Raw genomic sequence first — 21,288 nt, 5'->3', positions numbered from 1 at the left:
ATTCTGACTTTGTGCTAGTTGTGAAAGTTGTTGTACATGTTAAGATGAACATTTTGACATAGGTTTCATGACCCAATTTGGGGGTTGCCGGCGGCGCGTGGAGCTCACGCTCAGCCACTGCCGGCGGAGCCTAGTGGAGCATCTGGCCAGTTTTTAGGGTTCTATTTTTATAGTTGTCACCTACTCGTCGATACGAGCATGTTGATATATTATGGGGTCATGTTGTGATCATTTGAAGCATAATAGGTTTATGTAGTTTCGATTTTCTCGGTTTGCGATCCATATGGATCTGACCGTTGGATCGTCTTATAATTTTGATAAATTGATCCTAGAAGTGTACCGGAAACCTTGGGAGGTCTTGGAGGAAATTTTGTCTCGATTGACTAAATCTTCGATTTTTGGTTCAAATGTTCGATTCGAACCGTAACCGCTTTCTTTTTAAATCGTCTGCTAAGTTGAGACCTTATTTTACTTAGGTGATTGACGGAATGTATTCTATACTTTATCTCGACTGTAAGAGAAGACGCAGCTGGATTTAGAGGTGAGTAAATCTCACGAGGTTCATTTATGAACGGAGTTACTTTATCGTTCAGATTTATTTGTTAATTGTGAAATCATTTTCGGAAATAAATATTTGTTTTAAATTATATGAACTTGATTGGCTACGGTTCATAGGTAAGTTAAAATGAGATTTAATTATATAAATGATTTTCTCGAGTTTTGTGATTGTAGACTATAGTTGGTATTAGTGGCATTCCTGAGTGGATGACTACATATGTATATATTTACGTGAAATATCTCTTGATGGTGTGGCGTTAATTAGACATCATCATGAATACTAATGATCCCATAATAAATAGAAAAGATGGTTCTTAGTTCTTACATTGTTCATAAGGAGCGGTTCATCTGCAACTGACAAAATATGACTCACAGAGAAACTTCAATGTAAGAACTAAGAACTCTTAACAAAAGAATAATCTGTTTCATCTCGAGTTGCGGATTGGCAGGAAGTTGTAATACTAATTTGTTGTTGTCATTTATTTTCTGCATAATGTGATTCTCTTAACTATTTAAGATGCATCATTTCTCGTACGGGATTAGAGATGGCGATTATGTAACTTCTGCAACCTGAATTAACAGCTGACATTACCGTTGTTGGCAAACTAACAGTAGAGATAGCTTCTGGAGATTGCATGGCCAACATGGACGAGGACTGGGAGGAATATAAAAGAACAACTAAAAATTGAAAAAAGAGAAAAGAAAAAGAAGCGGAAGAAAGTAATCACTCACAGACACTGATGGATAGAATTGAAATGGCATTTTAAAAAAGTTCTGCAAAACTATCAATACTGAAAATACATACTCAAATGTTCTCTATCAAACAGCCTTAAAATTAAAAAACTACTCAACCCTCGAAAAGTTGGGATACAGAAAAGTTGGGGGGCAATACAGCTCTATTGGGGGACAATAGTTGTCTATTTAGGGGCAATAAACCTTTCCGACGACCTATGAGATCTCCGACGACCTCTTTGGGAACCTCCAGCGAGATTTTCAGAGAAGTCCGGTAGGTGGCAGCCGGTGACCGGATTCCGGCGATCATTGACCGGATTCCAGCAACCAGTGACGGGACTCCAGCGAAGTCTCCTATGGCTTCTCTCTCTATGTAACAAGGGGTGAGGGTAAAATAATCTCAAAAATAAACAAAAAAAGAAAACATAATGGGGTATTACCGTATTAGGGAAAACCTTATTAGAGTCTTCATGGATATGGGGAAATTAGAAAAACTTAATGGGGTAAATGGGAAAAAAAATCCCTAGAAGACAAAATCCCTTTTATATATGCAATTTTAAACTCCCAAAGCCCTAGTTAAGCAAGACTAATTTTACTGCTTTGTGTTCGTAAATATTGTATGTTTACTTTAAAATGGAACAAACATACAATGAACCAAGTGACTGAAAAAGATGCATGGTAGAGATGTAAGGGAGACACAATCCTTTTACGATAAATTAGCATCAATCACTACGTCGATTCTCTAATATATCTCAATAAAGAAGAATGGGAGGCGCATCCAATTTAAATTACAACACTGAGACTGCAACACCCCAATCTCCTGTATGGAAATGGAAGCAACTTACTCTGGTCCAATAATTAATTGAAGAAATTATAAAAAGGAAAGAATACAACATGAGGAAAACAATCTAGAATTCCCCATCTCACGACCTAGTACCTAGTCTTTGAAGCCGAAGAACTAAATCATCTCCTATAACTTCTAATAGCATCTGATCCCCTAGTTCTTGTATCCATTGAGAATGACATTGCAACTATTGATTGTGCAGGCATCAAGAAGACCGTGATTCCAAAGTTTGACCATGAATAATCTCCAACACCTGAGTTGATAAGCATTTGATGATATTTCAAACACGAATATCCAATAACTTAAATTCACAAATAGCATGATTCATGCTACCTAGTGTTGGCCTGACATGCTCTATGACATAAATTGTGGTTTATACATAAATAACAAGAAAGTTTGTTGGTTTTTATAGATGTAAAGTGATTATGGAAGTAGAGAAATTAATGTGCAGTACCAGAAAAGAGCTGGAGAGGAGACTAGCTCCTGTCCATGAAGTCTTGAAAATGCCTCACATGCCCAGGGAACATGAGCATCTGCCAGCACACTGCACAAATGAAATATCACTTCTAACATGAAAGCAAATCCCAATAAACTGACCAGTGTAAATGCCAAATATACCGCCATTTTTATCAACTTTACAATTGACACCAGAAGAAAAAGGAGAAAAGTTAAAAGGAGAAAACAAAAAAAATCAAGAAAGAACTATTAAGTGGGAAAAACATGAGAAAGCCTAAGGAAGCAAGAGTACCTTTGCCTCCGCACAAACGAGTTCCAAAGGTGCATCAGCTGCTTTTCATCTTTGGTAACATCTACAAAATCATCAAGCATCTGCAACATAATGTCCAGTTTAATATTAGGTTTTGAGTTCCTGAAAGTGGTAGTGTAAAAGTTGGAGCAAGTAGGAGTGTCCAACCCAAACCAATTGGATACAGGTAGAAAGGTCCAGAATTTCATATATTGTGATCATGGCCTCTCAAGTGTGGTCAAACAGATCCAATAGCCTGATCGTTATACATGGCATCGAGCATGTATGGCCAAATGGACAGTACATTTGATGAAATGTCCAATATGATGCCATTAAAGTGGAGGATCCAACCCAAAACCAATTAGTTATGAGTGGAAAAACCAATGATATTGTCTATTATGATCTCAAGCATACAATTTTCTGTGTTGGATCTATGTTAAAAAAGAAATAGTATAAGTAAAACATCACATTTGGAAATGCAACTGGGGGAGACCAAACAATAAACTAGATCTTTCAGCTAAAACTAAAGTACAGGTCAGTTACCTTTAGGAGAAATAATTTCAGTTACAGCAAGGAACACAAGTCCCTCATCGCCAAGTTGTAGTATATAAGAGTCATAAGAAAGAATTGAATCAATTATCAAAATGAACCAGAATTTTTTTAATTTTTCTTCTTTCTTTCTCTTTTAAAAAATTATAACTTTTTATTATTATTTTCTTTGGGTGGGTGGGAGAGGAAGGAGGCTTCTGTCAGGGGCAAGAAGAAGAGTCCAAAAAAACCTGTTACTTCAGTGTAACAAGAATCAAAGGTAACATAGGCAAAAGTTAACTAGAAGAATCATCAAACTTACCCTCCGATCTTCAAGATCTGCAACGTCATCATCAGCTTCATCTTCGCTATCCAGATCTGATAATACTTGCTCCAACTCCATGGGCTTCATACAAAAACAAGTCATGCATGTTTTCTCAGAATTTCTTGGTAACAAAAATAAGTGCAATATAAACCAAAGCACAGCATAATTTTCTAGTAGTGACTAGAACTGAATTTATAAATAAAGGAAAGTATTGGCTCACAAAATAAATAATTTAAAAAAAAATGAAAACCAATGAGCAATAAATTGATTTCCACATTGTTAAAAGCTATCCTTCTTAGTTAAAAAGATCGATTGGACTGATATCAAAATTTATATTTTTAATAAATAAAGCTACAGTTTGGTGTTGAACCTTTGCAAAATAAAATATTTAAGTTCACAACATGGATAAGTGTGAAACGATAAGCAAACTTAAAACACAGAAAGAAGCAAATTTAATAAAAGAAAAACAAAACAACAAAGTATTGAAACAGCTAAACACATCTAAACATCAATAACTACCTGGACTCTGTGAGAATGATAGAACTGTCGTTTCTGCAGGAGCATACGGCTGCTGGACAAACAGAAAATAAGAACTGTCAAAATGAATCGACAGCCCAAAAATGGCCACTTTAAATAAGGATAAATGCTCAGAAAGGTGGAACATAATTCTCTACTTTTCATACTGTAAAACCACATCCAAAGTTAAGTATAGCAATGACAATGACCAGTTGGAAAAACACTAGTCAAGTAATGACTAATAAAATTAACAGGGGCTGCTGGAAAATATAGATATAAACTAGCAAAAATAGCCTCTGGCATACTTTTTAGGGTCTGATCGCTCTCCATTTAACTTCCTCATTTTAGCAGGGGGTGCACAATCACTTCCAGATTGCAATTTAACACAATTAGGGTCCAGAGAAGGTTGAGCAACAGCAATTGTAATACCAGGAGCACTGGAACTTGATGTAACACATTTTATAGATTCCATCGGTCTAGGATTATGAGGACCATTGTTTTCTTGTCCTTGCCTTCCATTCTGGATATCTACCCCACTAGGAAGCAGATCGGGAGCCTTCTCACCTTTACAGGAAAGAACATCCATAAAATGAAGATAGTGTCAGTCTTCCAAACAAAGGCATATGAGGATAGAAATACTAGAGTAAATCTTTATATAAGGGTTGCTACTGTAGATACTGTGCTACACCTTAGAACTTGTTTCTCAAAAAGAAAGACTAGTTAGTCACCCTTTCTGCCCAAGCAAAAGCTATTTGTAAACTCTTTTTTTTTCTTTTTTTGGCAAAGAGCTTTTTGTAAACTCAACATGGCTTGGATATAAAAATAGACACAGACTACCCACTTCAAGTTCAATCCTAACATCAGCCTCTTCACATCAGAACTAAAGTGCATTTGCCGTTTCAATCACTACCTTAACTCAAAATGATGCTGTTGGAGACAGTGAACAATGTTGCACCTGTAGATATCTAAACTGTGCTACACCTTAGATAATGCAGGGCAGAGCAACAGTCGGTGAGAATATGATTATGGTGGGTTGGGGAATGTTGAGAGATTAAGATGCAGAAAGGTTTTAGAAGAAATAGAAGATTTTTAGCTAATTTTGGATTTTTAAAAGGGTAAAAATAGAACGAGGAAGGTTAGGGGAGAGACTCAGGCACCAAGCCCTTCAATAAAACTTGAGTTTATTTCATTCCATTCTGATTTGGGATTTACTATAGGTAGCCATATTTATAGGCTTAAAATACATAACCCTTAGACTCTTAGAATACCGGAGGACTCAATTAAAGACTTACTAATAACAAGACCCTTGAATACTTAAAGACATTGTACTCACCCTAAGATTTTAAAAAACTGGAAAGTAACTCTTGCAAGACCCTTAAACTACCATGGAGACTTTACTTTGGACCAAAAAAGGCTGGGCTTAGTCTTAGGCTTCCAAAGAGGGTATTTCTTTTCTAACCAAGTTGTGGCTGATGCATTATTAGAACTTGTTTCTCAAAAATAAAGACTAATTAATCACCCTTTCAGCCTGAGTGAAAGCTATTTGTAAACTCAATGGCTTGGAAAAGGAAACACATACTACACCCTTCAAGTTCAATCCTAATATCAGTCTCTTCACAACAGTTTAAGGTGCATTTGCCGTTTCATCACTACCCTAACTCAAAATGATGCTATTGGGGACAGTGAACAATTAAAGGATGCAATTCAAATATAATTGATTTAATCAAGCTGGTTTTCTAATTGGGGTTTACATACAAAATTAAGGCAGATACCACATATTTGATGGGAGATCATAAAATTTTTAATCCAATATTTCCTGACCACAATAAGACTTTATTTCCTATCTCAGAAATTGACTGACATACCAGCAAGAATATCCAGTGTATTTACAATATTGCAGAGATTTAGTAATGCATACCAGCTTGACCAGCTATTTTCTAGGTTTGCAAAATAAACAAACAAAAAATAAGGAAACTAATGACCTAAGGCAATCTGGACTACAGATTTTACAGTATACATGTTTCATGAGCCTGATCAACACCTTTTCTAGCAGTTAGCTCTGTCAGCCAGAGAAGGGCAGGAAAACCTCTTCAAGTTTCCTTGTTGGGTAAGGAGGTCAATTATGCATAAAAGCATAAGGAACCCCAGATCTAAATGCGCAAGATACATTCCCCTATGGTGGATAACTGGAAAATCTAAAATTTTTGTAATACATTCTTGGCAGATAACAGGTACTCTGACTGGGCCAAGGGTTATACATGCTTCATTATAAGACTATACGGTATTGTCTTGCGACTTAATTTGCTTTTCCTTCTTCAGCAACTGAAAATGACCAACGCAATGGATTACAAGAAAGAAGAAACTTACCATTACCATTCACCAAAAGTCCTTTCTGTGCACCTTCGCTCGTTAGTATACTTGAGTCCAACTCCAAGAATTGGACATTAACATGCTTTATATTTTGACCACAGTCCAGCGACCTGCGTTTTCTTGGCCTTGAACTGCACAAAAAAGTCGTTTGACCTATTTAAACCTCAGGATTATTACAAAAAGAAAAATAGGATATTAATCAGTAGCTTTAAGTTGTACCAAGAGATTTAACCGACCAGAAGAAGAATGTTTGAAGTTGTGGGCCTGCTCCTTCTGCTACAGTCTGTATACAAAACATTTAACGGGAATATTTTCTGTAAATAATTTTTCCTGCATTTCTTTGAGGAAAAGAAAAATGCACACACAACACACAAAAAAGGTACACCTGTAAATTATATGCAAATCTCATGCTCAGTTTCAGTCCTTAAAACCTACTATGTGAACCAGGCTCGGTAACTGGGCCTCCTGCCAAACCCTACAATCTTTAGGAGACAAGAAACTCTGGCAAATAGCAAGGTAGGTACCCTGAGAGCGTTTGAACCCAAGACCACATGGCCCTTGATTGTAAAATCAAAATGATGATTTGCATTTCCAATTTAGAAAATGGAAATACTTTAGCCAGTACCAGTGCAGAAAAACTGCAGATTTTGTTGCATCAACAATAGATTAACAGAACATTTTGCACAGAAACATCAAAGGTAATACTCATGCTCCTTGGCTATCTAACCATGAGAGATTGGAGAATTACATGAGTAACTCAAGAAGGGAAACAAAATAATTTGTAGGTAGATGATAACAGAAAGTTGGTTCACTGGCTGCCTAGTTTCTGATGAGTTGCTTTTGTTCAACACAACCGTATTGAATTGAAGGAAAATAAATGGTGCAGAATAGAGGCATCATCCCTATTGATGCTACATAAAGAAATACACAAATTGATACTACTTCAGGATGCAAACAAAGTTCTTACCTCAGATCTCAATGTATCAGTTTTAACAGAAACATTCACTGCCCGATACTCTCCAGTTACCTACAAAAAAAATGTTTCTTGAACTTCCACTTCTGAATAAGCACAAAGAGACTACATATGCTAAAATACCAACCCAAAACTCAAAGTTGAATAAGTCATGCGACGAGCACAAGTGATACCGCAGACCCTACAAGGGAAAATTAAGTTTTTCTTCAGCCTCATAGTAACTATGTATTACTAAACGAACCATATGATCTGTTAAAAGAAATCATGGAAGTAGTCACCAAGAAAAAAGAAAATAATAAAAAAGGAGACGCATCTAGATAAGTACCTACCTTAAAGCTTGCACATTGCATCAAGCAAAAGGGACATGAGAAGTCTTCGGTGACTGTATGTTTAAGAAGAAAATTACACATAAAGTTTAGTCCTTCAATCATGTTGCCAACCAAGTTCAATCCAAGACTGACTAAAACAAAGTTTATACAAACAAGAGTTTAAAGATTTACCAGCAGCATAAAATCATTTACTGCCAATTTGTAAGAAAGGATCTACTTTATGATGTGGGAAAACCAAATTTTACATATATATATATATATATTTCTTAGGAGTATCCAACCAGCAACCATTTCAAGAAACTAAACAATACATTTTATGGGTATTCAAAAAGCAAATTAATCACACAAGAAGAAATTCACTCTCTATTGTGCCTCAAATGTTGAAATCAGTTTCCCAGTATACTGCTTTTGGCTATTTTTTTCAACTTGAGTTTCTTATTATTCATCATCATGCCAACTAGGGAAGGACTTCAGATTGGGGAGGGAAAGAACAAACAACAAAATCATATATAATATAATTTATCAACATTATTTATCCTTTAACTCCTTTATTTTCCGTTTTCTTTATTTTTTTCCTTTAAGAAAGAGGTATTAGAATCTATCTTTACCACCCCTATGAACAACTGAAACCTCCAAGCCCCTCACCTGACAACAAAATCTTGTAATGTGATGAACATTGAATGACATGTAATTTTGACAGTAGAATATATAAATTAACAGGAAAATAGACATAATAAGCCTAGAGACATCAAAAGAAGCAAGAAAATGATGGAAAGGGAAATTATGAAGGAACAAAAAAAAAAAAAAATTTGATGAGCGAAATATGTACGAGTTTTGTTTAAATTCACATAAAGTCAAGACTTGCTCAGACAACGAGAGACATGATACCTTCAGTTTTTTGTAAAGTGTTGCAGTAGTCCTTATAGTTGAATATTACAGTCCCAGCATTGAACCTAGACCAGAACATACAGCGAAATACATCAATTCCCCAATATCCCTTGCAGAAGAAAAGGAACAATAATATAGTGTCTTTGTGTATGACAAAATGAGACTACGCATCGAAAGAATGATTTCAGTTGGACTTCCAAATGGTCTAAAACTCTACTCCACCCATCCTCAGAAAACTACTACCAGTTCCACTTTTGAGATAAAAGGAATGCAATGAACAGAAGTACTAAACATAAATCTCATACATAAAGACTAAATTAGAATGTTAGATACGTATGAGTGTTTAAAGACAGAACTAGTACCTCCGTTTATGCTTTGCTTGGATTTTGTATCGCAAACATCTACGGAGAAATAAAGGCTACAACATAGAAAGTGTTTATCAGAATACAGAAACACAGATCATAATTTTTCAGATAGACTACACCAAGAACTATTAAGCACCCTACACATTTAGCATCCGAATTAACTAGCATTACACAATTACACCGAATGCAAACAAAAAATCACTATAAAACCAATTAGCACACCAGATTAACAATGTCTTCAATGTACGAGAGCAAAGGCTGTGTGTTATACACCTTAAAATCCAACGAAATTGTCAAGATTTTTATCGAATCGGAACCATGGCTGAATGTGCAATTGTGATTAAGCATGCAATCGCTCTCCAAATCAAAGCATTGTCAATCTGATACATGAGGTTAATAATTCGAGCTGGAAGAGAATGTGAGAGAGAAACACTAACATTATGCAAAGCACGAGGGCGAAGAATATTGTAGAGCTCAACCGGCTTGCAATATATCAAGAGATTCTCTTCGATTGAAACCGCCTCGCCTGCTGACAAATCATGACGGCACATCTTCTCCCTTCTGCAACCAAACAACGCCGATCAGAATTCCAGGCTTTTACAGAGATCTCAAAACACACTTTGTAATTCGAGCTCCTGCAAAATTATAGGGAAGGGAAAATAAGAAGGTGCAAAAAATTGGTGCGTTTCAATGAGAAACGAAAACCTGGCCGGGTCGGAAAGTCCGCCGGAGGAGAGAAAGAGGTTGGCTAGGCGAGCTCAGGCGAGGAGAGGCGAGGCGAAGCGGAAAAGTGGGGGGTTGTTATTGTTAGGTGGAAGGTAGCCGGAAATTGCTGAAAGATTGGACTTTTTTTGGATTTTGGTGGATTTTATAGTCCAAGAAGAGACAACAATTACTTACTGACAAGACGAAGATGGTACGTACACTATTTGGTTTTTATGAGTTCCACGATAAATGGAGATTTTTTATTTTTTTTATTTTGCTCTAAAATTTTAATTTGAGAACAAATAAAATTAAAATTAAAATTAAAATTGTAGGATCATCAAATGAATCGAGAAGAAGAAGCCTATCACGGCCCTACTAGATGTACTCAATTAAGAAAATCCCTCGAGATATTTCAGCTAGCTCATTGAAGATAATGAAAATACTCGTGAATAAAACACATTAGAAACAATCGTAGCCAATAAATCAGGTTTTATAACTTTATAGAGATCGATGAGTATTAAGAGTAGCCTACTTTATTGAATTGTGAAGAGAAATTTTGAATCATAATTGATTTAAGATGACTCAATTTTTGTTCAGTTCAGTAACGAGATTTGGAGGGCAGTCTTGCCCAATAACAGCCTGCAAACATGCTTGAACAATCTTAATATTTATGTTAATAGACCAACCAAAACTAGGCAAGAGAAAAGAATTTTTTTTTTTCTTTAGATTTCTTTAGATGTAAGTAATTGATAAGCTTTTCTTTTCTCTATTTGTATTGGAAACTTTCAATTGATATGCAGGGCCTATTTGAGACTGCCAAATTTAACAAAAATGCTTTTAAACGAGGAAGTACTTGATAAGTGCTTCTAAAACGACCAAATATAGAATTTTTCTCGTAACTTTTTATTTATATCTTATTTTCTTTATTAATTTAAAAGCACCTTTTGCTATCCTAGAATCAATCTCAAACAGGTCATAGTATGATTTGGAATTAGTTTTGTGAATGTTTGTGTGGGTTCTAGAAATCTAGGTTTTTTTTTTTTTTTTTTTTATATCTCCACTCTTATCCATTCCACGTACCCATCTCATCATGTTCGATTGAATTGACCTTGTGACCTCCACAATGTTGATTATTCCAAATAATCAACATATGGACTACTCACAAGCTAGAAATCTAGGTTTTAAAATAGGTTGTTCTGATTATTTCAATCATTTTGTTTTCAAGACTGTAATGGCAGTATAATCTAGAAGGGCTCGCACGATCCAATTATCAATGTAAAAAGAAAAAATTAAAAATGACATTTTAGATTATTACTTGATTCTTACCTAAATGAGTCATCGACTTGCTGAGATTTCTTGAGTTTGATGGAATCGGGTGGCTCAAGAAGCAAACTAGGAGGCTCACAACGTTGTTGCATGCGATTGACAATCGGTCGATGAAATTGCGAAGATGGACCAACAGACCACATATTTCTTGATATTGTTCCTTTCATGTTGAATTGCCTTGACCTTCACTCCTATTGAGGTCTAGAGTTATTTTCTAGATTCTTGTCTATATCTAGCTATATCTTGTTCTTTTCCTTGTAATCAACGTCATTTGGGTTGGGCTTTTACTTGTCGCTTTTGTTATTCCTTTTTTGGGCTTTTATTGAACTCTTATTTGGCTGGAAAAAAATACTGTGCATGATATATATATTTTTTTTGAAATAAAAGGTTCATTGCATTAGATGACCAGCCAAAAAATCAGAGTCTAACATATACTTAAAGACAGAAAAATGGCGAGGTAACGACCAAGCTCCTATCTAAGCAATGTAAACTCATTACAAGTCAATTTGAGTCCGCTTTGTAAAGCGAACCCATAGACAAAGACCAATTCCGTGTCTTCTGAGGAAAAATCATCTTGTAGCCCTCCATCCGCCATGCACGCAATTGTTGTATGAACAAAAAGCTACTTCCCAGCAAACAAATAAGAGTCAATTCCTCATCCATAAGCCCCCTTTCTCCAGTCCAACTCGAGATAATTATCAATTCCGTAGAACTATGATCCGAATTACGACTGGCACTTGATAGACCATAAAGGCCCAACATCGCCCAAGGAGGTCAGACTCTTAGGCCAGGCCAACCCAAAGCACTAAGTAATAAATGAGGGTGTCAAGCACCCTCCAACCTGGTCTAATTTTGCAAAGAATCAGACCTACTCAAATGGGCCCAGAAGAGATTAAGCCCACATGGTCCAGGCCCAGGCCCAGAGGCCCAAATCCAAACAAAAACGCTGGCCAGAGCACCACTCCGCTGCCAGCCTTCAGCCGCCTCCGCCGCCCAGTCCGGGGGACGTCCAACCCAGGCAGCCATCTCTGCACCCATCAGAAGCAGCACCACATGATGGAATTCCTGCAAGTATACAGGGTGGATGTAGTATAGTAATGGAAGAAAAGAGGTTGTCGTTCCCACGAGGATATTAGTTCACTTCACAATATGAAAACCTAAATTAATTAAAACCAAAAACACACAAAACAAGAAACACAAATCGATTAAGACACACACAATGACTCAAACTAAGACTATGATTTTCACGGTTTTGAAAAGAGTTGTTGATAATGGGAAAATAACTTGAAAACAAAAACTTAAAAAGTGAATCTAAATAAACTGAAATTAAAAAGAGTGTATAATGATTGAAAGTAAAAATATGATGATGATGAGCCTAGGGTGTCGGAATCAACCACAAGCAATCTTATCTACGTTTTGAACCAACCAATGAATTCTTTCGTTTCTTTTAGATAACAATTCCCGTATCTAAGTTCAGGTACGACACTTAGACCATAGTTTTCCTTAAGTGTATGATTCTCTCCAGGTATGGCAGAGGTCGTATGTCCTAGCATGCAGTCTATCCAGGTACGGCATAAATTTAACATATAGGACTCATTACGTTCTAGAAAACGAGGGAATCATGCAAACCATTACTTCAGGTACGACAATAATGTAATTCACAATTCTTTATCTCATGAAGCTAATTTGAATTATATTGCAGGTACGCCTTAAATTCATCTTTTAATAACTAGATGCAAAGCCCTAAAGGTCGCGAATCAATAGAACTTTAACATAAGCAACAATTCAAGCAGAGATTAAGAATTTATCAAAAAGAAACTATTAATCCATCAATTGAATATCAAAACATGTAAACAATCATGCTAGGGCCTCATCCTAGCCCTAGAAAAGAGGTTTAGCTACTCATGTTCAAAGAAAACATAATAGAAAATCTTAAAGACATAAAAGAACTTGTTGAATGGAGATGGAAGGTGAACACGTGATGGCAGCAGCTTTCTTTGATGAAAATCTGATATTGAATGGTGTATCCTCTATCTTGACACATTCTCCTTTTATAAGGTGCAACTTTTCCTTCTTGCTTTAGGCCTCTGGAACTCCTTAATAACTTAGCACAAAAGAAAGGTGATGTGGCACCCTAAAATTCCAAGGAAACATATGTTGGGCTCTCAGACGGTCCATAATGCTAGATCAATCTTCCCATAATTTTGCTAAGTCATTCAGGCCTTGAAAACTCGAGCCTTTGGAAACACATCACAAATCCTCGTACCGACTGAACTGCCTGTACTTAAACTGCCATATCTCCCTCTAGGGATATCGAAATCACGAACCGTAAAATTCTCCAGAAACTAGACATTCAGGGCTTTCCGTGCATATAAGGATCGTCTTCTGGTTATCTCTGGATCAGTACAGTTTAATCCTCAAAGTTAGCCATTCTGCAGAAGCTGCTTCAGTTTTTAGGATTGCAAAGCACCTTCAATCCTTTTCCTCTCTTTTTCCTTCTTTTTCTCATCCTTGCTCTTCATACCTATAAACACACTAAACTAAGTAAATGAACCATAAACAAGGAGAACTAAACATAAATATCAAGATTAAGAGGCATAACAAAATAGGAAAATATGAGCACATCACCACATCATCATGCCAGTGCTAAGCCTAACCACAAGTTTGGAGATCAATGTTACTGTGTATGATATATTGACTATAGGTTTTGGGGGGTGTATTGTATATGGAATTAGTGAATCTTTTTAAGAAATCTATGGAATTTAAAAGTCTATGTATGAAAGTCTTAGGGTATTCGATTAGGATTTTAAAGACTTTATGAATTCCACCAAAATCTAGGGGTATTCAATTAGGATTTTTAAAAATGAATAAAAGTTCAGAGGTATTCAAAATTTCATTCATACTTATGGAATTAGAAAATCAAGGATAATCATGGACTTTGTAGTGTTGACTATACATACCAAATTCCAATAATTTTCTAGCCACCAGAACAAAGATTTGAAAAAGTCTATCAAAGATTTTTTTTTTTAAAATCTATCAAAATTTTCTCTCTGCGCGCAAAGAGGTTGGTTATCTATCATCTCTCTTTCTTGTTTCTTCTTATCTTTTCTCTAATCTTTCATGATATCAATATTTTTTGATACCCAACATGTTCATTGTAGTTGTTGAATGTGATTTTTTTTTTGTTCAATTGTGATACTTGGAACCCTAATAGCAATAAAAAATGATTTATGAAACCCTAAGACCCAAATATTGTGGTCTACCCCTAAAACCTTGAATAGTGTTGCTATGAAATACTAGGTTTTGTCTTATTAATTAATTATTCTCATCGATTTGAATTTATATCATGGTTCAAGGAAAGCTTGAACAATTGAATTTCGATTGATTGATTATAGATCAAGACATTGATCAATATTTTTATGATATATGTTAATAGGTGAAAACAAAATTGATGTGAATAATTAACCATAAGCATCAAGTGATCTATATTGTATCTTTAAGTTGATTGGGAGATTAGAAATGAGAACAAACTAGCTAGACAGAGTAATAATCATTCATTTGAGTCAAGTACTACTAGAAGATAGTTGACCAATATTGAAGAGACAACGAGTTATTATCTTGCTTTGCATTTGGATTGCATTGGTTGTGTTCTTTGTTTTTTATTTTTATTTACTAGGAAATATATAGAAGTCATTCATAATAAAGTATATATATATTTTCAAGAATCAATAAAAAGTCTGTTGCTAAAATTAATGGTTTTAAGAAATCAATAGCAGTCTATCAACTTTTTAAAGAGTCTGTGGACTTTTCAAAAAGTCTGTCAATTAAAAAAAGTCTGCACAAATCCAAATACAATACACCCCCCTTTATTTTTATTTTTTTTTCTTTTAAACAAGATTGATCTAATTAATAGTTATGATATTGACTACAATTGAAAAACAATAAATAGTAACAACATAGAGCTGTTAATGGGTTGGGTCGTATCGACTTCGTATCGTGTCAATGTAATAGATGTGTCACAGTGGATCGGACAAACTTAAACCCAAGTCATTTAATAATCGTGTGAAAAATGCAAACCCAAACCTAACATATTAATTAAACGGGCGACCCGCCTATCCCATTTAATAATCAGGTCGTGTCTGGTTGAATTCGATGACCCATTTAAACCATATAATCGGTCACCACTTAAGCCATTTAAAACATATAATTGAAAAAACAAAAGGCATGAAGTTTTGAAATAATAGGACATAAGTTCATGAGTTTTTTTATTTGGCTCAGATGACCTTTTATGCTATTTATACCTCTCATATACTTTTTGATTATGAGATATGCTCATTGATCCTCTACTGAGTTCCTAATATAACCTTACTCCTGTAATTCACTTTAAAGACACTTGATTACTGTACATTAATTAAGTAAAACATGGATCTCTTAGCTAATGTTATTTGAGAATCTAAGAATTATTTGATTTGCAGCCTAATTTTGCTTTGGTCGACATTGCCAGCCTATTTGACTATTAAAAATTTCAACCATATATTTCCTTTTGCATTGAAAAGAATATCAAACCTTTTACACAACCACACGTTGAGTTCTAGAGCTCCGCGATGCGCGGAAGAAAGCGAGCGAACCCTAGCGCTCGAGAAAGCGATGGCGGCAGCCTCCTCTCGCCTCGGGTAGAGTAGGCCAATCTGGCCTCTGGTGCGTTCGTGGCCAATGGTTGCGAGAATCTTGGTTTGGATCTCGGGGTTGTTTTCCAGGGGATGTTGGCGGTAGGGTCGGGAGGATCTTTGATCTCCTTGGTTCCGGTCGGTTGGGCAGAGTGCGGGTCGTTGCGGCGGTCGGCGGTATGGTGGGTTGGAGTTCGGAGGCTGAACTGGTTTTGACGTCTGTGGGCTTCGTTAGTGCTCCGGCGAGGCGTGGTCGAGGATTGCTGCAGCAGGCTAGGTTGCTGCTCGACCGGTTGATGTGGAAAGGTCTGCCGCCGGAGAACATGACGACTGCAGAGGCAAAGGTGCAGAAGAGCACGACGGCTCCTTCTTTGTTGGCTTGGGTTTGGGCCTGGGCTCACTCGTGGGCTGATGAGGCAGGGGCAAGATCTGATTTGGGCTTGGGCTCAAATCAAGGCAGTCTGGGCCCTAATTTATTAGGGTATTAAGCCTGTGTGAGGTTGGGTTAACTTCTATGAGTCTTCTATGACGTTTCTAGTATTTTGCTTGTACCACAATTGCGTGATTGGCAAGTAGGGACTAGTTGAATGATTTCTTTTCCGTAGGAGGCAAGGTTTTTTCATTCTTGTATAGGCTCGCTTAAATGTGAGCGTCCCAGAGATTTTAATGATCAGCTCTAGCTTAGATAGTTTAGTTCGGATTTTCTTGCCGAGTTTTGTTTATGTAAGTTATGGTAGACTCTAGCCTATTGGTTGTTGATCTAATGAAATCAATTTCTATTTCAAAAAAAAAAAATATCAAACTTTTTACACATACCCATGAACTTGTTTTAAAGGGTTATTAAGCAGTTAATGGAATATAGACCTGACTTTGGAAGAAGGAAAATTTTATTGGAGTAATTTTCCTTGCTAGGAAATTTAAAAATAAATAAATAATGTTCTTATTGGGAAACATATCTAAATTGATTAGAAAGTTCTCTAAAAAATAAGATTTATTACTATATTTTTTTCTTTATAATCTAATGTTCCTAATAGTCATTTCATGTGAGGTTGTATACGACATTTAATAATTCAAAAAGATACGAGGTCGGATAAGCAAATTTGGAGGTTCCAATAGAAACACACTAAGTTCATCACTTAATCCATTCAAGAAGTTAAACCCCTAAATAATTAAAATAATACTTACTTTTAATGGATCTTGTATATGAATTTCATACAACCGCTCGATCTTTTTAATAAATGGGTTACACAGGTGGATTTCGTGTTAGCGGATTGACATGCAAATGACCCGTTTATTAAATGGTAATGGGTTGACATGCAAATAACTAGCTTTTTAATCATGCGTGTTCAACCCATTTATACGTATAATTGACAACCCTAGCTAGGATAGTAACCCTTGGATGAAATTATTTTTCTCGATAATCCATGTGTTTACTTACCTGAAATGAATAAAAAACAAAATCTCAGAGGAATTGTATGAAATTGCATACTCCTACCAATTATGTATACACACTATCGGTAACTACATAATGTACACACACTATCAATAACTACATAATTCGTATATGGAAAGAAGAAGAAAACAACAGTCCAAGCCTAAGACATAACCTTAAGGCCACTATTAGTAACTACATAATGCATACACACTATAGTCAACAATAAAAATAGAAGGGAGAGGCTCTATGAGGATCTTTAAAATGAGGACCTTCTAATCAACAGTTGTGAGACCTATTTTTTTTATTACATTTTGGCAAATCAACCGTTAGATGTTTAGGTATGCATGAATAGATCATTTTTGAAAATTTTCTTCCAAATTACTAATCGTTAAAGTACCGAATTAGATCACATCAATGGATGAACTCCATCTGTCAGACTTGAACCTATCATGTTCATAAATGATAAATCACAATTATCAATACCTTAACAATTTTCAGTTTAGTTAAAAATTTACATAATTGATCTACTTATAAATATCTAAACATCTAACTATTTTAATTTAGCCGTCAACTTACTGAGATTTCTTGAATTTGATGGAATCGGGTGGCTCGAGAAGCAAACTAGGAGGCACATAAAGTTGTTGCATGCTATTCACAATCTGTCGATGAAACTATGAGGATGGACCAACATGCCACATATTTCTTGATATTGTTCTTTTCAAGTCGAATTGCCTTGACCTTCACTCCTATCGAAGTCTAGATTTATTACTTTCTAGATTCTTGTCTATATCTAGCTATATATCTTGTTCTTTTCCTTGTAATTAATGCCATTTGGGTTGGGCTTTTACTTTTGTCGCTTTCGTTATTCCTTTTTTGGGCTTTTATGAAACTCTTATTTGGCTAAAAAAATACTGCGTATGATATTGATTGGATATAGTTTTATTCATTTTTTTTCTTTTAAATAAGATTTATCAAATTAATAGTTATGAAATTGACTACAGTTAATTAATAGTTATGAAATTGACTACAGTGAAAAAACAGTCAATAGTAACAAAAATGGGTGCTCAAGGATTAAGGCTGTTAATGGGTTGGGTCGTGTCGTGTTAATGTATTAAATGTGTCACAATTGACAAACTCAAACTCAACTCATTCAATAATCGTATCAAAAATGCAAACTCAAACCTCAACCCTATTTATTAAAGGGGTGACCCGCCTAACCCATTTAATAATCAGGTCGTGTTGGGTTAAAGTCGATGACCCATTTAAACCATATAAATGGGTCACCACTTAAGCAGTGGCTGAACCAGGATTTGATCTTGGGGGGGTCCAGACATAAAGTGTCGATCATATAACTGAATTACTATAATGTAAGTTGGAAGTAAAAAAAAAAATAGTATAACAATAATCTAAAAATGTTATTCAATAGAATTCGTAAGTGGTAAGCCAACAATCAAGAAAAAATAAACCAATAAATATTCCTACAAAAAAAATCCAACTCAAAGGATGAATAGAATACAGTTTCAAATTAACCATATATCAAAACATAACTCGACGTTCTTGCATGTCTCGAAAGTCCTCTATTATTGAGTCAATGGTAAATTTTTCTGCAATTTCTTTCTCAATGTACATCAGTAACGAGTCTGTAAGAAAGTCATTCTCCATTCAGTTACAAAGCCTTGTTTTGACTATACGCATAGCATAAAATGATCGCTCTGTAGTTGTTGTAGACACTGGAAGAGTAAGCACAAGCACAATCACTCTATAAACAAGTGGATACCTTGTTGATCTTTTAGTTCTTACTAACCACTGAGATAAATCAGAAATAGTTGAAATACTTTTGAACTCTTGATCTTTAACCACATCATACTCAAAAAATTCAAGTTGTTTCTTGAGTTGCAGCTTCTCATGATCTGCAAAGTCATGTGGATAGAATTTTTCTACCAACTGACATATGGCATCAATCTTGAAACACTTGCTTATTTCACTAGGATCCAAAGCTGAACTAAGAATAAGTAGCTCTACAGCATGCTCATTAAACCGGTTATTTAATTCTTGCAATTGAGAATCTATGGCAGCATAAAATATATCTACCTGGTAATAATGTTGAACCGCCCAGTCATCTTGTTGGTGACGAGCTCGACCTCCTCTTCCAACATAACGAGCATTCATATCTGGGATATCTATGTTACATGCCTCACAAAAAGAATTTACCTTGGCAAATAAAGTATCACATCCATCATCTCTCAACTTTTGAATGAATGCTTTAGTAGAGGAAAGACTCATGGAATTCAAAATGTCTTGAGATTGACTTTGCAGAGCTAGACAAAGTTCATTAGTATTCTCCATAAGTTCTTCCATGAGATGTAAGATGAAGACAAATTGATAGGATGTCATTGACTCATAAGCTGAATCTGCATCTCCTGCTTGAAGACTCTTCCCTTCATCAATTATGTTCATAAGAACCTGACAAGTTTGGCAAAATCTTTGTCTCAAACTAGAAATAGATCTGAAGTGTGAACTCCAACGAGTATCTCCAGCACGCTGCAAGGTCCCAATTTGGTTAAGTCATCTTCCGGTCTCGAGTTCATCAATTGAAGTCAAATATGCAATCACTTCTGCTTGAGCATTTTGAAATTCATCATTACGCTTGCATGAAGCACCAAGAATATTGACAATAAAAGTCAATTTAGTAAAAAACTTTTGAATATGAATAACTTCTCTCGATGCTGCTACTAAAGCCAATTACAATCTATGTGCTAAACAATGAACAAAGTAAGCATACAGACAATCCTTCAAAATCAAAGCTTGTAGCTCATTCCACTTACCTCGCATATTACTTGCACCACGTATCCTTGGCCTCGAATATTTTGGATATCTAAATTGTGATTTGATAACACTGAATATATTCCCTTTTGCAATGTCGATGCCTTGGTGTCTGACACATGAACAAGTCCAAAAAAACGCTCCCGAATAAAACCATCTTTGTCAACAAATCTCAATACTATAGCCATTTGCTCTTTCTTTGACTCATCACGAGCTTCATCAACAATTATGCAAAATTTTGAATCATTAATTTCTTCCCGAATGGCCTTCTTTACTCTTACTAAAAATGCCTGTAACATTTATTTTTGAATCTTTGGCGATGTGTAAGAAGCATTTCTTGGAGCATTCTGTAATATAACTTCAGCAACTTTTTCATTATATGAAGCCAACAGTTCTAAGAGTTTCACGAAATTACCAGGATTGATTGAATCAACGCTTTCATCATGACCTCTAAAAGCACAACCTTGAAATGCAAGCCATCGAACTGCTTCAATTGAAGTTTTGACTCGTAGACGATTGTCTGCAATTTGTTTTGAAGTATAATTTTCAACAACATTTTGTATATGCTGGGGTTGCTTCATCAAGTCGTCACAGACTCTTACAGCATTCTTATGAAAAGAGTCAGAATCTTTACCCATATGACTCAAAAAAGCACAACCCTTTCCATCTCTTACTTTCTTCCAACTTTGAAATCCCTCAATAGTGAAAGCTATTGGATCATAATTCATATACATATTTGTGCCCTAAAACATGGAAATTACTTGTTCTGTCCAATTTAATGTTGACTAATCAAATTCCATTATTCCCCTAATCTTGCACTTTTGCTTAACCATTGTGTTTATTTATATATATTTATTATGTGGTCCTTATCATGCTAGGAAATGATGGAGAAGCATGGAAATGCACTAAAAAGTCAACCTTAGCACATTTTCCTATTCCGGCTAGAAGAAAGCAAGCTAGACAAGGAAGGAGGGGCGGCAGACTGACCAAACGAACTCAAAATGAGTTGAAACTTTTCAAATAAATTCTAGACATCCTAAGTATCATTTCTTATGAAGAGTGAAAGAGCTATTTCTGAGTGGAAAGTCTTCAAAACATTGGTCCAAGTTTCTGACTAAAAAATGAAAACGGCAAAACCTGACCTGTATGGATTTCGGCA

The 21,288-nt window shown here is 35.6% G+C and overlaps 2 protein-coding genes across 4 annotated transcripts; both read right to left on the bottom strand.

The window, feature by feature from the left end:
- Window positions 1-1,971: 1,971 nt before the first annotated feature.
- Window positions 1,972-10,053, bottom strand: LOC133745887 (polycomb group protein EMBRYONIC FLOWER 2-like). 3 transcript variants are annotated; one of them, XM_062174047.1, is made up of 15 exons: window positions 9,879-10,053; window positions 9,611-9,808; window positions 9,171-9,226; window positions 8,809-8,873; window positions 7,921-7,973; window positions 7,719-7,772; window positions 7,586-7,645; window positions 6,855-6,901; window positions 6,616-6,749; window positions 4,554-4,812; window positions 4,252-4,303; window positions 3,730-3,813; window positions 2,883-2,962; window positions 2,589-2,678; window positions 1,972-2,387 (listed from the first exon to the last, which is right to left on the bottom strand). In XM_062174047.1, exons 2-15 carry the CDS (start codon window positions 9,722-9,724, stop codon window positions 2,288-2,290), a joined length of 1,248 nt encoding a protein of 415 aa, XP_062030031.1. In that variant the 5' UTR covers window positions 9,725-9,808; window positions 9,879-10,053; the 3' UTR covers window positions 1,972-2,287. The 3 variants fall into 3 exon arrangements, with proteins under 3 accessions (XP_062030031.1, XP_062030032.1, XP_062030030.1); XM_062174048.1 differs by having other exon boundaries at window positions 4,252-4,300; window positions 9,611-9,734; XM_062174046.1 differs by having other exon boundaries at window positions 9,611-9,734; window positions 9,879-10,051.
- An 8,915-nt stretch (window positions 10,054-18,968) lies between these two features.
- Window positions 18,969-20,863, bottom strand: LOC133744806 (uncharacterized). Its single transcript, XM_062172847.1, has 4 exons — window positions 20,732-20,863; window positions 20,545-20,649; window positions 20,132-20,419; window positions 18,969-19,769 (listed from the first exon to the last, which is right to left on the bottom strand). The coding sequence occupies exons 1-4, from the start codon at window positions 20,861-20,863 to the stop codon at window positions 18,969-18,971; spliced, it is 1,326 nt and encodes a 441-aa protein (XP_062028831.1).
- Between the last annotated feature and the right edge of the window lie 425 nt (window positions 20,864-21,288).

The sequence above is a fragment of the Rosa rugosa genome, chromosome 4 (genome assembly GCF_958449725.1).
Source record: "Rosa rugosa chromosome 4, drRosRugo1.1, whole genome shotgun sequence".
Lineage (NCBI taxonomy): Eukaryota > Viridiplantae > Streptophyta > Magnoliopsida > Rosales > Rosaceae > Rosa > Rosa rugosa.
The sequence above is the reverse complement of the archived record's forward strand: the minus strand, read 5'-3'. Positions and strand labels throughout refer to the sequence as shown.

Bases quoted from the DNA above. Each gene is read 5' to 3' on its own strand.
- LOC133744806 (XM_062172847.1), bottom strand. From the start codon at position 20,863: ATGTATATGAATTATGATCCAATAGCTTTCACTATTGAGGGATTTCAA. The intron at 20,650-20,731 runs GTAAGAGTCTGT...AACAAATTGCAG, and splicing joins ACTCTTTTCATAAGAATGCT to ACAATCGTCTACGAGTCAAA. The intron at 19,770-20,131 runs GTAAGTGGAATG...CAAACTTGTCAG, and splicing joins TGGTGCAAGTAATATGCGAG to GTTCTTATGAACATAATTGA.
- LOC133745887 (XM_062174047.1), bottom strand. From the start codon at position 9,724: ATGTGCCGTCATGATTTGTCAGCAGGCGAGGCGGTTTCAATCGAAGAG. The intron at 6,750-6,854 runs GTCGGTTAAATC...TTTTTTGTGCAG, and splicing joins CTTCAAACATTCTTCTTCTG to TTCAAGGCCAAGAAAACGCA. The intron at 2,388-2,588 runs GTACTGCACATT...TTATCAACTCAG, and splicing joins TCCTCTCCAGCTCTTTTCTG to GTGTTGGAGATTATTCATGG.